The 13136-nt window shown below is 39.5% G+C and overlaps 1 protein-coding gene across 1 annotated transcript; it reads right to left on the bottom strand.

Annotated features, from left to right (window-relative positions):
• Positions 1 to 6744: 6744 nt before the first annotated feature.
• On the bottom strand, positions 6745 to 12408 carry LOC119745054 (complement C1q tumor necrosis factor-related protein 3-like). Its single transcript, XM_038221277.1, has 3 exons — positions 12391 to 12408; positions 9767 to 9829; positions 6745 to 7554 (listed from the first exon to the last, which is right to left on the bottom strand). Exons 1-3 carry the CDS (start codon positions 12406 to 12408, stop codon positions 6745 to 6747), a joined length of 891 nt encoding a protein of 296 aa, XP_038077205.1.
• Between the last annotated feature and the right edge of the window lie 728 nt (positions 12409 to 13136).

Here is a 13136-nt window from a genome sequence, read left to right as displayed (position 1 = left end):
GCAGCAATATTTAGTCAACAAACTGACAAATTGGTTTTTTTTAAATTGCAATAATTGTTGCGGTAAAAGGTTCTTCTCATAAGGCCAAAAAAAAAAGTCTCCGGTTTCTGGTATGCGCGCGCGTCGCCGAAGCCATGCGCGTCGGCAACATGAAAAAGTTTTTTTTTTTTCAATAAAAGATGATGTCTCAAAACCGCCAAACTCACTGGTTTGACTGGAATCCTGCTGCTGCACAATTTTAACGTGTTTTTAGATGGGGTTATGATCGAGAATAAGCTTTATGTGGCCTCTCTGGACTCCCATATATTTGCACTAAGTTTAGTCGGGCACCATTTGCAGTCATCAGCCGACATTTGAAGCAAAAAAACAGGTAAAAAAAAAAAAGCCGCGTCGCCGCACCACTTTTTGGGCAAGCTCCATACCAGAAACCGAAGCCTTTTTTTTGGCCTTATACACACGTTTTTGAACCCATTTCAGCAGGGTTATTATATTGGACCATGCTATGCCATACTGTTTGGTCATGCATGTCAAATTTCTCCTGAAACAACTACTGCACTGTAGTGACTTAGTGACGTAAAAGAACAACCCTCTCGGAGTAAGGTCCATTTAAAGTCTTTCGGCACTCGATCCTTACTAAAAGAGAGACTTGAGGGTCTGCATGTTGGATATGAACAAAGAATGGAACGTTGTCGGTAACACCAGGGGCCAAGCACAACAATTTGCTTAGCACAAAACAAGTTTGGCTTGTAAAAGCAGGTTACCAGCCAAAACTCCATGTGAAGTATATTGCTCGTGATTAGTATTCAGCTGTTGTTTACTTAGCATGAAAATCACATGGAGATTCGGCTGGTAACCTGCTTTTAAAAGCCAGACCTTTTTGTGCTAAGCAAATTTTGTGCTTAGCAGCGCCGTGAAATTGGGCCCGGGAGACGGGTGACGAACAGAGCACACTGTTCGAAACGTTGAGTTAAAACACCTGGTTCTTCTCAGAACCACACAACTCAATAAGAGATATCATTCACATGGTGTTACCGCAAACGTTCCATCCTTATTACTGACAGGCTTGCAGGGGTGTAAGGTGAGCTCCCCTACTCGGTCCTTGTACAAGTCCACTTTAAGTTCTTGTTTCACCAAGTTGGCACTAAAAGCAAAAAAAGGAAGAGAATCGGATTTTTCCAGATGTTAATAATCTCACTTAAATGCAATGCACTGCAATAGTCTACTGTGAATGGTACTCCATGCAGCATTCATAAATACCTGAGACAGTTTACTAATTCCTATTGGTCGAGAGCCCATCACGTGGGTGGCTTTAAACCGCCGGTAAAACACCGCTGTATTCTGCGCCACATGATGCAGTACGCGCCACCCATACGCCAATTTTCATATAAAGAGATATTTAGTATTATATAACCGACACACAGATCCTTGTCATTTGATTGGTGGAACTCAAATCACGTGGCATTCGTTATTGCTCCCATTCATGCCGCGGCTCAAAAAGTACTATCCGCCCATGGGGAATGGGAAATACTATTCAACAGTTAGGATCATGACGCGGTATTTGTGTGCAAATGCATGCTGGTGTGCGCGTTCAGCGTTGTGCGTAGCGCATATTGTTCCAAAGAGCCAGCACTGTACTACAGTGTTGGGTTCAAACATTTTCGTGAAAGGGTGGTTTGGAAGAGAGAAATACATTTTCCTCCAGTTTTGTATTGAAAAAAAGTTCAAATATATCAAATGACAAGGATCTATATGTCAGTTATATAAAACAAATATTGAGTGGCTTTAAATTGTGAAATGGGAGGAATATTATCGCTCGGTAAAATCTGGACTTTTCCAGTTCACTCGGCTTCGCCTCGTGAAATGGAAAAGTCCAGATTTTACCTTGCGATAATATTCCTCCCATTCCACGCTGAGCCACTCAATATTTGTATACTACGCACGCAAGACACATACCATAGACATGGCCAGAGGGACGTTTCACAAAACATAAAGTAACATTTTTTGAATTTCTTACTTGTTTTGACTTTTTGACCGAAAGGTATTTATGAATGGCAATAAGGCCTAAAAAAAGAAGAAGTTATGTTGGCGTAACGGGCCAGAAAAAATAGGGTAGGTAGGTCGGTTTTTTTTTTTTTTTTTTTTTTTTTTTTTATCCCAGCAACGAAAATGACATTAAGCCGGTAGTAGTACACGATAACAAAAGAAAACAAGGCTACACACAATATTTGTATACTTTTAAACTCTGAGTGACATTTATTTCACTTTTTATGTCTTTCTTTTATAGTTTCTTGTTTTTGTGCAAATAAAAACAAAACTGTCAGATCGAGGAAAATTTAAGGAAGGCATGGTAGACCAAGGCCTGCAGTGTGCTTCAGGACAGATGAGGCATGAAGCCAACTTGCTGTTTTTGGTGTATCTGTAAAATGATATATTAAAAATAAAAAACCATGAATTAAGAGAAGTTCTGGCTGTTGTATTTCAGTTTTCAGTATGTTATATTCAAATTATAGACATAGGATAGGTTAGGACATTCAAGCAATATTTACCTTTTAGCGTTTGAATGGCCTAGATATCAAAAAGCGGAATCCAAAATCAGACAAAATGTTAGCCGTTTCATCTGCATCGACATCTTTAATATGGACCCGATTCTTCCTTTGAAGTTTGTATTTTTAGCACGGTGTAACCCGCTTTTACACCATCGGCACAGCTCTGGGCGATTACCCCCAGCTCTAGACTCAAATTTATCCGCATTAAACGGTCGAAAATGACCGAAGATCCCCATTTGCCCTTGATGGAAACACTGTACGCTTCGGTACCGGGCGCCATGATGCGACGGCGTACGCGCGTAATCACGGGCCGGGGGCCGGCCGGGTCGCGTCGGCCGCCGGGGTTACAGAATAGTTTACCATTTTTAGAATAAATATAATCAATTGTTATCGTGTAAAATAGTGGAAAATTAATTAAAATAATTTATATTATAATGAACTATTTTTGTTAACATGGAATAAATATGTAGCAGTTCGCGCTGTGCAACAGTCTAGGACGAGGCAATACATGTACTGTACATGTACATGTGCATCTATCATGCATGCATGGTGCATCGATCTCCGCACGCGCACTGCCTGTAGGCCTGCGCGATCTTCTGCATGTTCGTTGTGTCATGGAGAGGAAGGTGCAAAACATTGTGCTCTCCAAAGTTCCACGCGCGCTATCGTCATACAATTAAGGAGAAACGGTCAGAAAAGGTTTCAAAACGTATTTAAAATTCATTTCTATAGATTTTAATTATATTTCTTCCCTTCAAAAAAAAAAAAATATCCAGGGTCGGCCGCATTTTTAGGGTCGGTCGGGTTACGCCAACATAACACCTTTTTTTTTTAGGCCTAGGGTGAAGCTCTTTTAACATTGTTTTACATTGTGACTGCTTATAGTGATACTTTTAGCATCATCCTCAACTATCTTATCATGAACACTATTAACATTAATGATCGTGACAAAGTTTGAACATTTTGCAGTAAATAATAAATTAACAGTAGAAGCAAAACACAACTTTGATCTTAAACGTAACGCAGTCGCTATTGTTTCATGGAAGTGGACTAAACTGTCTTATTTGAAAAAAATAAGTTGCGTTTGACACCACTTTTTTCCATTATCATCGCAATAAAGGTCAGTCATCGCAAAAAATGTTGAAAAGACACAATTGCGGATTAAAAAACATTTCTAACTTTAATAGAAAATACTTTGAAAATGCACTCAACTCTCCTTAGACTTTGTACACAACCACTGAAGTGGTGTCTAGACACTACATAATTCTTTCCCTTTATTTGCCTTTGCAAAATGCTCCAAAGTCATAATTCACTAAAACAAAAAATATAAAATCTGCTTTAATAAAAGCAAGACTTGACTAGAAAAAAAGTGAAACAGAAGAAAACTGGCCCTAGTTATTTGTAAATCATTCATCAGGCGCGGATCCAGAGGGGGGTTTGGGGGGTCCAAAAAAAACCCCAGCTCTGTAAAAAAAACAACAAATTATCATAAAAATTCCAAAAGAATAAGTCGAACCCCCACCCCCCCCCCCCCCCTGCTGTGACACCCCCCATAAACAATTATACTGGTATAATGTCCGCCTGTTCAAAATACGGTACATCATTCTGTAATGTAGTGTTAATAATCGTCAAATTTCAACAGCGCCCCCTATTGAAATATGGTACCAGCCCCCCCCTCCCCCAAGGTTTAAAATTTTACGGAGGCCAAGTGTCCGAAGAAAAAAACCTGTGTACATTTTCAGATTTTTTTGCTGATGAACCCCCCCCCTGCGAAAATTCCTGGATCCGCCCCTGTTCATGGTTTAATTATTCGTCCTTGGCCTTACCTTAACTTTATAATTCCTGTCCCTCATCGACGCCTGCACATCTTCCAGAACAATCTGTAGAGCGTCATCGTAAAATAAAGCGCAGAACACGATCACACTTGACAGCTTTTACGCTTTTTGGGGTCATTTTGGAGGTGTTTTGGACATAGTTAAGCCAGTATGCTTGCATTGCAGTGTAGACTCTGTAGTGATGACTGTAAATAATAACACGTAGGCGCACCCATGGGCATTTCTTTACTTTTACTGCATGTATTCTACACCGTAAATAACCTGAAATACGAGGTCAATTTTTTTCGGACGAAATTTCAGTTGCCACTTGGGTGCTTTAACAGTTTTTATAAATTGATTTCATCATAACAATTATATACAGATTATTTCGGTGGGTGGTTTTCTGGACCTCTCGATGATTAAAAAATAATACAACAAAAGGACTTTTCCTATTTGAGGGGTCCGGAAGCGCGCCACGAGGGATAAACTTCTATTGTATGCTTCACATCAAACAGTAAAAAAAACCGCAGTCGCAAGACCTGCCTGCTCTGAAAGGAACAACTCAGTCGATCATAGAAAATAGAGAGTTTCTTTTAAAGAATAGGAACAAAACTATTAACAAAACTCAACCAACACCAAACCAACCTTAAACCTTACCCTTGCCCCACCCTAAACCAAATCCCGGCCTCATTTTTAACCCCGGCAAGCCTCAACCCTTACCCCGACCCTCAAACCCCACTCATCCTCAACCGATCTTCACATGACCTTTACATTCCAGCCCCAAATGTCATCCTCCTGACTCACTAGAAAATTAATTCAAACATCAACACATCAACAGCAAACATGCACTTTGTCTGCAATAACTTTAATGGCAAAGCAATTACGAATTTTATCAATTCAATATTAAACATAACTACTTGTGCGAAATGTGTTCACGATAATCAAATTGAGAGTTTATCGTTCATAACAACGACATTTGATTCCAGTGACTTCAAGTAAAACAGTCAAGGAGGCTCCGTGCTTTTACTTTCCGGTAAATTCGATCGACCTCTTCCAAACATGGAGTATATTGCAAACGTGCTTGAAATGCAAATGAAGTCCAACCAAAGGTTTTAAAAAGCCGCATGTAGGCCTAGTTTCCACAATTTAACAAAAGCAGGCAGTTCCCATATTTTATTATTAGTATTTTTTTTAAAACATATTCTGAATAAATGTATTTGATACTTATCACATTATGATTACCTTGTGTTGTACTAGATTTAAATGTACTAATTAAGCAACACTTTTCTATGACCAAAAATTATAAACTGTTACTGTTACTGACAAGCGTTTGACAAAAACTCCTATTTTTTTCTCAGTTACAGTGTCAACGTTAAACAAACAACATTGCCGGAAATTATAAACAATTGTTTTATAAGAATTAAAAAATGACGTCTCAAAGTCAATTAGCTTCAATTAAACAATCTAATTATAAAAATTAAGTGAAATTCTCATTAACGTGGGAAAGAAAAATAAAGTTAATTTGAGAATATTCAAATGTAGATTTATAAATATTTTTTTAGCGTGTCCCGCCCACCTATGGAAATTTTTTCAAGCCATTTATCTGGAAACACCTTTTTATTTTAAATTGAAGTATGACTGAGAGACATTTCTTTGGTAATCGTTTTGGGCCGGTGACCGAGAACATATTCCCGAGGACAAATTATGATATAGGGAGCATGTGTAGATACAGGGGGCATCATCCTTTAACAAAATTAGGAGCCTAAGAGAATGTTCGAAATCCGCACCGATCCGCACTGATCAGCACCGATGCGAGTTCACTCAGCGTGACATAAGCACAACCGATACGTTTGTATTCATGCGAATCACGTCTACACATTGTATTTTATTTATTGTTTGGTTTATTTAATTATTCAAATATAACACTTTCAAAATGTTGGTCAACTGCCTTGTCAAATTTCAAATCCACTTCATGTGAAGGCCCAAAATGGCCTGCGTGCCAAGGCTATATGGGATTATCTAACAATGTATGTTTGACCGTCATAGTTATGTTTAGCGTATTAACACAAACAAATTATCGATTTGCTATATTTATTCAAAGCTCTTACGTTTCTGCATGATCGAATGTATATCCAAGCATGTTCAAACAAGACGTGATTATATGCAAGATTACCAGCAAACATTCTTTTCATAAATGCCCTGCCTATAATATTGTACTGATCTGCGTGTGCATTGCATATCCAAATATTTAATTAAGTTATTTTGAGGACATTTAAATAACATATATTTTAATCCACTTCTATGTTGTGTTGGGAAAAGTAGAATTCGGCAATGCGGGTGATCTTTTATATTTATGCGCGTTTATCCGAAATTATATTGTTATTTTACTCAGCGAAGAGGAGAAAGCCGCTAAATGAGGTTTCGTGATCGCTATCACCATGCGCTTTACCGGCCATTGTTAGATAAACCGTATCTCCGCCCTGCAGAACCAGCACCGCGCTCCCAGACACCTGCTCCGGATCAATTGGATTTGAATCATTAGAATAGGCAGCAACAACACTGCTGTTGTTGTTGTTTTTCCTAAGAAAAACGAAAATGGAGCTGCTGGAGAAATATTTCAGAACAGAAAACATGAACACGTAGGTGCCCGGCACATTACAGGTAAATGTGCCAGTATCTAGATCGAAGGTGGTACCCGGCAGAAGTGTCTCGATCCCCTCGAAGGGCAAACGGGTTTCGCGGCTTGAGGATGTGAAGTCGCTCAACTTCACCACGGTGAATGCTACCCGCTTGTTGGAGTCGTCTGGGGTTTCACCTGGCTCACCTTTTTGACCCTTGGCACCAGTCTGCCCGGCTGTTCCGACTAAACCTGGTGCCCCTTTTGGACCCTTCGCGCCCGGCAGGCCCAAGCCGTCGTCCCCTTTAGGACCAGGGTTCCCAGCAGGTCCCTGGTCGCTCTTAGGGCCAATCGGTCCTATCTCACCTTTTTGACCTGCATTGCCCCTTGACCCCGGGTATCCAGGCATACCTGGAATTCCGGGAATTCCAGACGATCCATGGAAGCACATTTGGCACTCTTCACACCTGGGACAATCATCGTCCAAGGGGACCGGCCCAGTAACGGAAGCTCGGACCTTGACAGAGTTATCTAGAAGAAGGGCGATTGAACAAATAGTTGCCAGGCAGATCTTCATCTGTTGAGAGAAAATACAATAAAATAAAACACATTTTGGGGGAGAAATGTTGTGGAAAAATAATGAAGAAGACGAGGAAAACAAACGAGTTCGGAGAAACGGGGGAATTCAACAGAGTAATTAATTGTTTCCGCCGTTTGTTAAAAACATGCACATTAGCGTGTTAAGTATTCGAACAAATATTAAACCTGACCAAAAAACTTACAAGGTTAATTGGACGTACGAAATTCATTGCCTTTAGATGAACATTGAAATAAGACTGAAGAGTAAATCGCCGGACAGGTTCTTTTGCGACGAATCTGTCATTTGTAGAATTAGAATGACGGAGTTTGCCAGTCTGAAAACAAGTTGAGTGCCTAAGGCCAAACCAAAAAAAGTCTCCGGTTTCTGGTATGCGCGCGCGTCGCCGTAGCAATGCGCGTCGGCAAAATGAAAAAGTTTTTTTTTTCAATGAAAGATGATGTCTCAAAACCGCCAACTCACTGGTTTGCACAATTTTAACGTGTTTTTAGATTGGGTTATGGTCGAGAATAAGTTTTATGTGGCCTCCCTGGACTCCCATATATTTGCACTAAGTTTAGTCGGGCACCATTTGCAGTCATCAGCCGACATTTGAAGCAAAAAAATCAGGTAAAAAAAAAAAAAAAAAGCCGCGTCGCCGCACCACTTTTTGGGCAAGCTCCATACCAGAAACCGTAGACTTTTTTGGGGCCTAATTCTGAAAGCAAACCAATGAGAAAACTGAAATTCGTCGTTATGATCATGCACTTAAACGAATTCAGGCATAAATTTATCAGGCCTGTGGTATTTTGGATCTTCTTAATTCCCATATGCGACAGCCGATTTTCCTAAAGATTGGCAGGAATGTCGTGTTGCCAATAACCAACAATATAATTTGGATGCACTACGCAGACCACAAGAGGGCTCCTTATATTACTGCATATTTGCCATTTTTTGTCAAAAGAGTATTGTTGGCATAATTTATACATCTGTCACTCAAATACCTTCAAAGTTTGTACAAATAGTGTTTGGCTTGTAATACTTCAAATATAACAAATGTTGGCATCCAGAGTCACTGCTATATTCGGTCAACATCATATGTTTATGTGTGTAATTTTGTCTTACAAGTGGCATGAATGAAGTACCCATCATTAAAATATGCTTTGCATTTTGTTCTGCAAGGTACAGTATAAAAAAGAAACCCCATACAAAGACAATTGTGTAAAAAAAAAGATTAGAAAAAATTAAAAGCAGCGTTTTGCGCCAATTGCGGTTACACTGGAAATCCAGTATGCATTCGTAGTTGGTCATGTGACAATGATTTTTTTGTCTGAAGTGGAGACTTGAAAGGTTAAAAAAATGGTTTTGACGCACAAAAGTGGCTTATTTCCATTTGTTTTTACCCAAAAAAAATGCAAAACAAAATGATTACTTGTGTTTTAATCAGTTTCTTAAGTAACCACTGACACTCGACATAATGTAGTTTGGTACCATATTCTTCCAGGTAAAAGTTAGAAAGAGAGCATTATGAAACTAAGACGTTTCAAAGGGGACTATTTTGCCCCTAGTCCGGATAGAAATGAAATATTTTGTTTAAATTCCGAAATTGGCCAAACTGCCAGGCACGGTACTACATGTACAAGGAGTCATAAGAAAAGTATACCCATGTAAATTATAACAAAATCCCCTCAATATTTCAGGGGAAAAAAAAAATCATATTTCCGGAAAAAGGTCAGGATTTTCTCCTCCGATGGTATCGAGTTCATACAGTCATTGCCACTGATGACTGTGCAATAGTGGATTTGTTATAGTTTACATTTTTTTCAATGAATGTTAAGACACCCTGCATAGTCAAGGGCTGGAAACCCCTCACTTCTCACACTTGTTTATTGAGCGTCGTTTTCTGTTACAAAATATAAATATATAAAAGCTCAGAAAACACAATCGGCTATATGTTTGACCAAAGGAAGGGGGGGGGGAGGGGGTGGAGAATAAACAGAAGTGATGCCAATTGGTCATTATACCTCAAATTCCTTTTTTTAAATTTAAGTATATTTACAAAACCGCTTACATAAACGGGATTTTTCTAGGTTTTTTATCCCCCAAAATGCTTCTTCATAGCATATTTATTCGGTCAAATAACTATATAGGCTAGTCTGGTGTTTAATGGAGTTAAAAATCCTTGCAGACATTTCCTGTAACAGAAACTCACCTTGATGTAACGTTCTTGAATTCTATCACGTGAGGGATCCTCAACAGTCGAACAGAATACTGGCTGAAAATATTACCAACAAAAATGGAAAAAAACAGTGATTGGGATTTCTGGGGGACTGTCATAGGTGTATTTTGTGTAGTTTTTGCGCCGCTAACACAAACAGATACATACCACACTTATTATTATCGGGATGAAAATGCAATACTTTTTTCATTCCTAAAAAAATCCATCCAATGTTTCATTCAAAAGTGATTTACATTTCTAGATCTAGAAAGGTAGAAATATAAAACAAGACCGGGAGTTTAGAGTGAAGCTCGAAAATAACGCGGGGAAGGAAACTTGAAGGCACAATAAATTATTCCCTAAAGATAGGTGTAACAGGAAAGTGCACATGTCCGAATTTGTTTGGATCCATCTTACCTGAACAAAGCCTTACTCAGGGAATATTACCCAATGCGTACACTTGATGCAATAGCTGATCAGTCGGCACTTCTTGCAGTGTTTTTCAATTCAGTACCCTTTACGCAAATTGTGAATATTAGATGATACAGTGAAACAGTGAAAGTGCCGAACTCGGAACTCTAAACTCTAAGAAAGAAAATGCTTATGTAGAAAAAGCAAAATCGATGAAGTGTGATGTTGCATCATGTGTGGATGCCAAGTAGCTGGGATCCTAGAGCAAGCTTGGTGCCCACTGAAGTGGAACAGTAGGGTTGTAGTCTCAGTAGAGAGAGGACCTAGAATTTATTAAAGTTTGGGCACTTTCCTGAAGACGGTCAGAGCATACTGACCGGAACGTCGAGTTTATACCTCTGGTTCTTTTTAGAACCATTCTCTTAGTTGAGCAATTATTCGCACATGGTGTTTCCGCAAACCTTTCATTATTTAAAACCTCCATACTATGTACATCTGCGGGTTCGAGATTTAGAGGGGTTGACTTGCGCATATCTTGCGTGCAAGTCTATTAAAGGTTAAGTCAATGATTGTTAAGGGAATAAATGTGTGCTTTGGAGATTTTAATGACTCTGTTTAAGACTGCTTGCCGTCTGGGTGTTGTTAATTACCCTCACCTTCGGCTCGGGTTATTGTCAGCACCCAGACTCCAAAAGTAACAGAGTGATTAAAACCGACCAAGCACATATTAGTTCCCATTCATAAATACCTTTTTCGGTATTAAAAAAAATCACATCATTTCGCTAAAAAAAAATTTGTTCACCAAGTTCACTTCATGTTTGTCTAAACACCCCTCTAGCTAAATAATGGAGTGTCCAGCTCGCGAATAAGATGTAAACACTCCTTTTATGAGATTGGCGCGCGCGTCGCGCGTACTGCACGATGTCACGCAGAATGCACCTGGGGCGTTGAGTTGTGAATTTAGGACATACCAACCTCGTCCCCAGGTTGTCAAGCAGTACGCGCCCACCACTACCTGCTTTCTCAACCTGGTATTGGATCATTTGCATGTGCAAGATTTTTGAACAGGTATGCGAATGAGGAATAGTCTGGTGCCTGCCTGTGCGTTACATTTATATTTGTTTTTGTACGCGGTGTCTGGGGTAAAAACAGAATCAATTCGTCGCAGGGCGAGCATGGCGTGAGTTACGAAAACACTATTTTATTTTAATTAAACAGTTACGATCTTAACGAGACAACTTGCAGTATCACATTTCATATTAATATTAACAAATTGGAAAGGAAATGAATATTTTCGAGAAGGCGTGGACGAATGATCGCGAAAACACGTACTGCACGTTGTGAATAACAACACCAAGTGCACGATATAAATCCATTTCTAGCCAATTGCGGTATCAAATCAGGATACAGGGAGAAAGTTTGCCAATTAATCCAGGGCTTACTATAGGAAACGAGGTTGGAAATAAAGTAAGCACTGGGGACGAGGTTGAGGACATTCTGACTCGCTGGTAGTATAGACTTGACTCAAGTCGGAATTGCTTTAAGTCGGTATCTTAAAAAAAGTAGCAAAAATCACTTAGTTTACGTCTTTCCAGATGCCCGACAAGGTACACTTAAGCGCGCGTTCCACTTCAGTGCCGTATAACAATGCGCACACACTGTACAGTATGTACAACGTAAATTGTACAACACGCGTATTACACGCGTACATTTGTGTGCATGTATTCAGAACATGTGCATACAAGTCATGTGGTGCAAAAGTTAGCAATTCCGACTTAATCAATCTGCCATCAGCACGGCCCCTCGCGTGCACGCGCCTGTATTCACAATGCATATGCAACACCATCTCTATGCATATGCAGCAACATCGCTTGACCAATCAAAGTAACCGTTTTTCGAAGACTCGTTTATTATTTTCAGTAGGTATGGAAGGCTGGATAACAATCTGCAAAAGTTTAAAAACGTAATCTTAATTTGTAGATTTCAAACACATTATATTGGGATGATAATGCTAAGATCAGCTGCTCTTGGATTGAATTAATAAAGAATACGACATTCAAATGTTATTAAAAACAAAAGGGAATTTTTATTGGGGTTAACCTGTAAAAGATGTTGAGAACCATTGATACCGCTTCGTGTTGTGCGTACCCAGAGCCGTTTCAAAGCATTCGAACGTACGCGTGCGTGTATCTGTTTCTATTCCTCACCATGGGATGCGTGTTCATTCTCCGCGAAACTTTGGATGCGCGAATACGCAGACAACGCTGATTGCGTGTTAGGAATATTATCACAACAATCTGCGCGCGTTTTTAAGAATAAAAACGCTCATTACCTGAAAAACTGTGATATGATTGGCTTCTACCGAAATCGGTAGAAGCTAATCACATCGAGAATTAATTTCCATAGACTGTGTACAAACGTGGAACAAACCAGCGCGTACGCTTGGCAGATTGACCAAGTCTAGGCAACCTCGTTCCCAATGGGTACGATCTTGCTGCGCCATGTTGTTTCCCATCATGCCTTGCGCGATCTTAACCCCTGGGGTGCGTTTTGGCGGTCATAACCAAGAATTGGTTCGGTTGTTTCTCTTTGGGTAATTGGTTTGGGAATTTTAGTACTACATCATCATGCGTAGTTCTTACCAAATTAATATTGCCAAAGTACGAAAGCCCTGTAGTGCCATCAAATATATATTTTGAAAAAAACTGAAGTATATTTTTTCCAAGTTCGTTTTTACGAGATATATTTTTCCAAAGTTCGTTTTAACGTGATATATTTTTTCAAGTTCGTTTTTACGAGATATGTTTTTTCCCAAGTTCGTTTTTGCGAGATATATTTTTCCAAGTTCGTTTTTATGGATTATATTTTCCTTCACGCGGATTTCATTCGATAGTCATACGCGTGCCTCAGGGGCCTGTATAGTCTGGTTGCCAGACCAAAAGATTCTGACTAT

The sequence above is a fragment of the Patiria miniata genome, unplaced genomic scaffold, assembly GCF_015706575.1.
Source record: "Patiria miniata isolate m_02_andy unplaced genomic scaffold, ASM1570657v1 HiC_scaffold_7, whole genome shotgun sequence".
NCBI lineage: Eukaryota > Metazoa > Echinodermata > Asteroidea > Valvatida > Asterinidae > Patiria > Patiria miniata.
The sequence above is the reverse complement of the archived record's forward strand: the minus strand, read 5'-3'. Positions and strand labels throughout refer to the sequence as shown.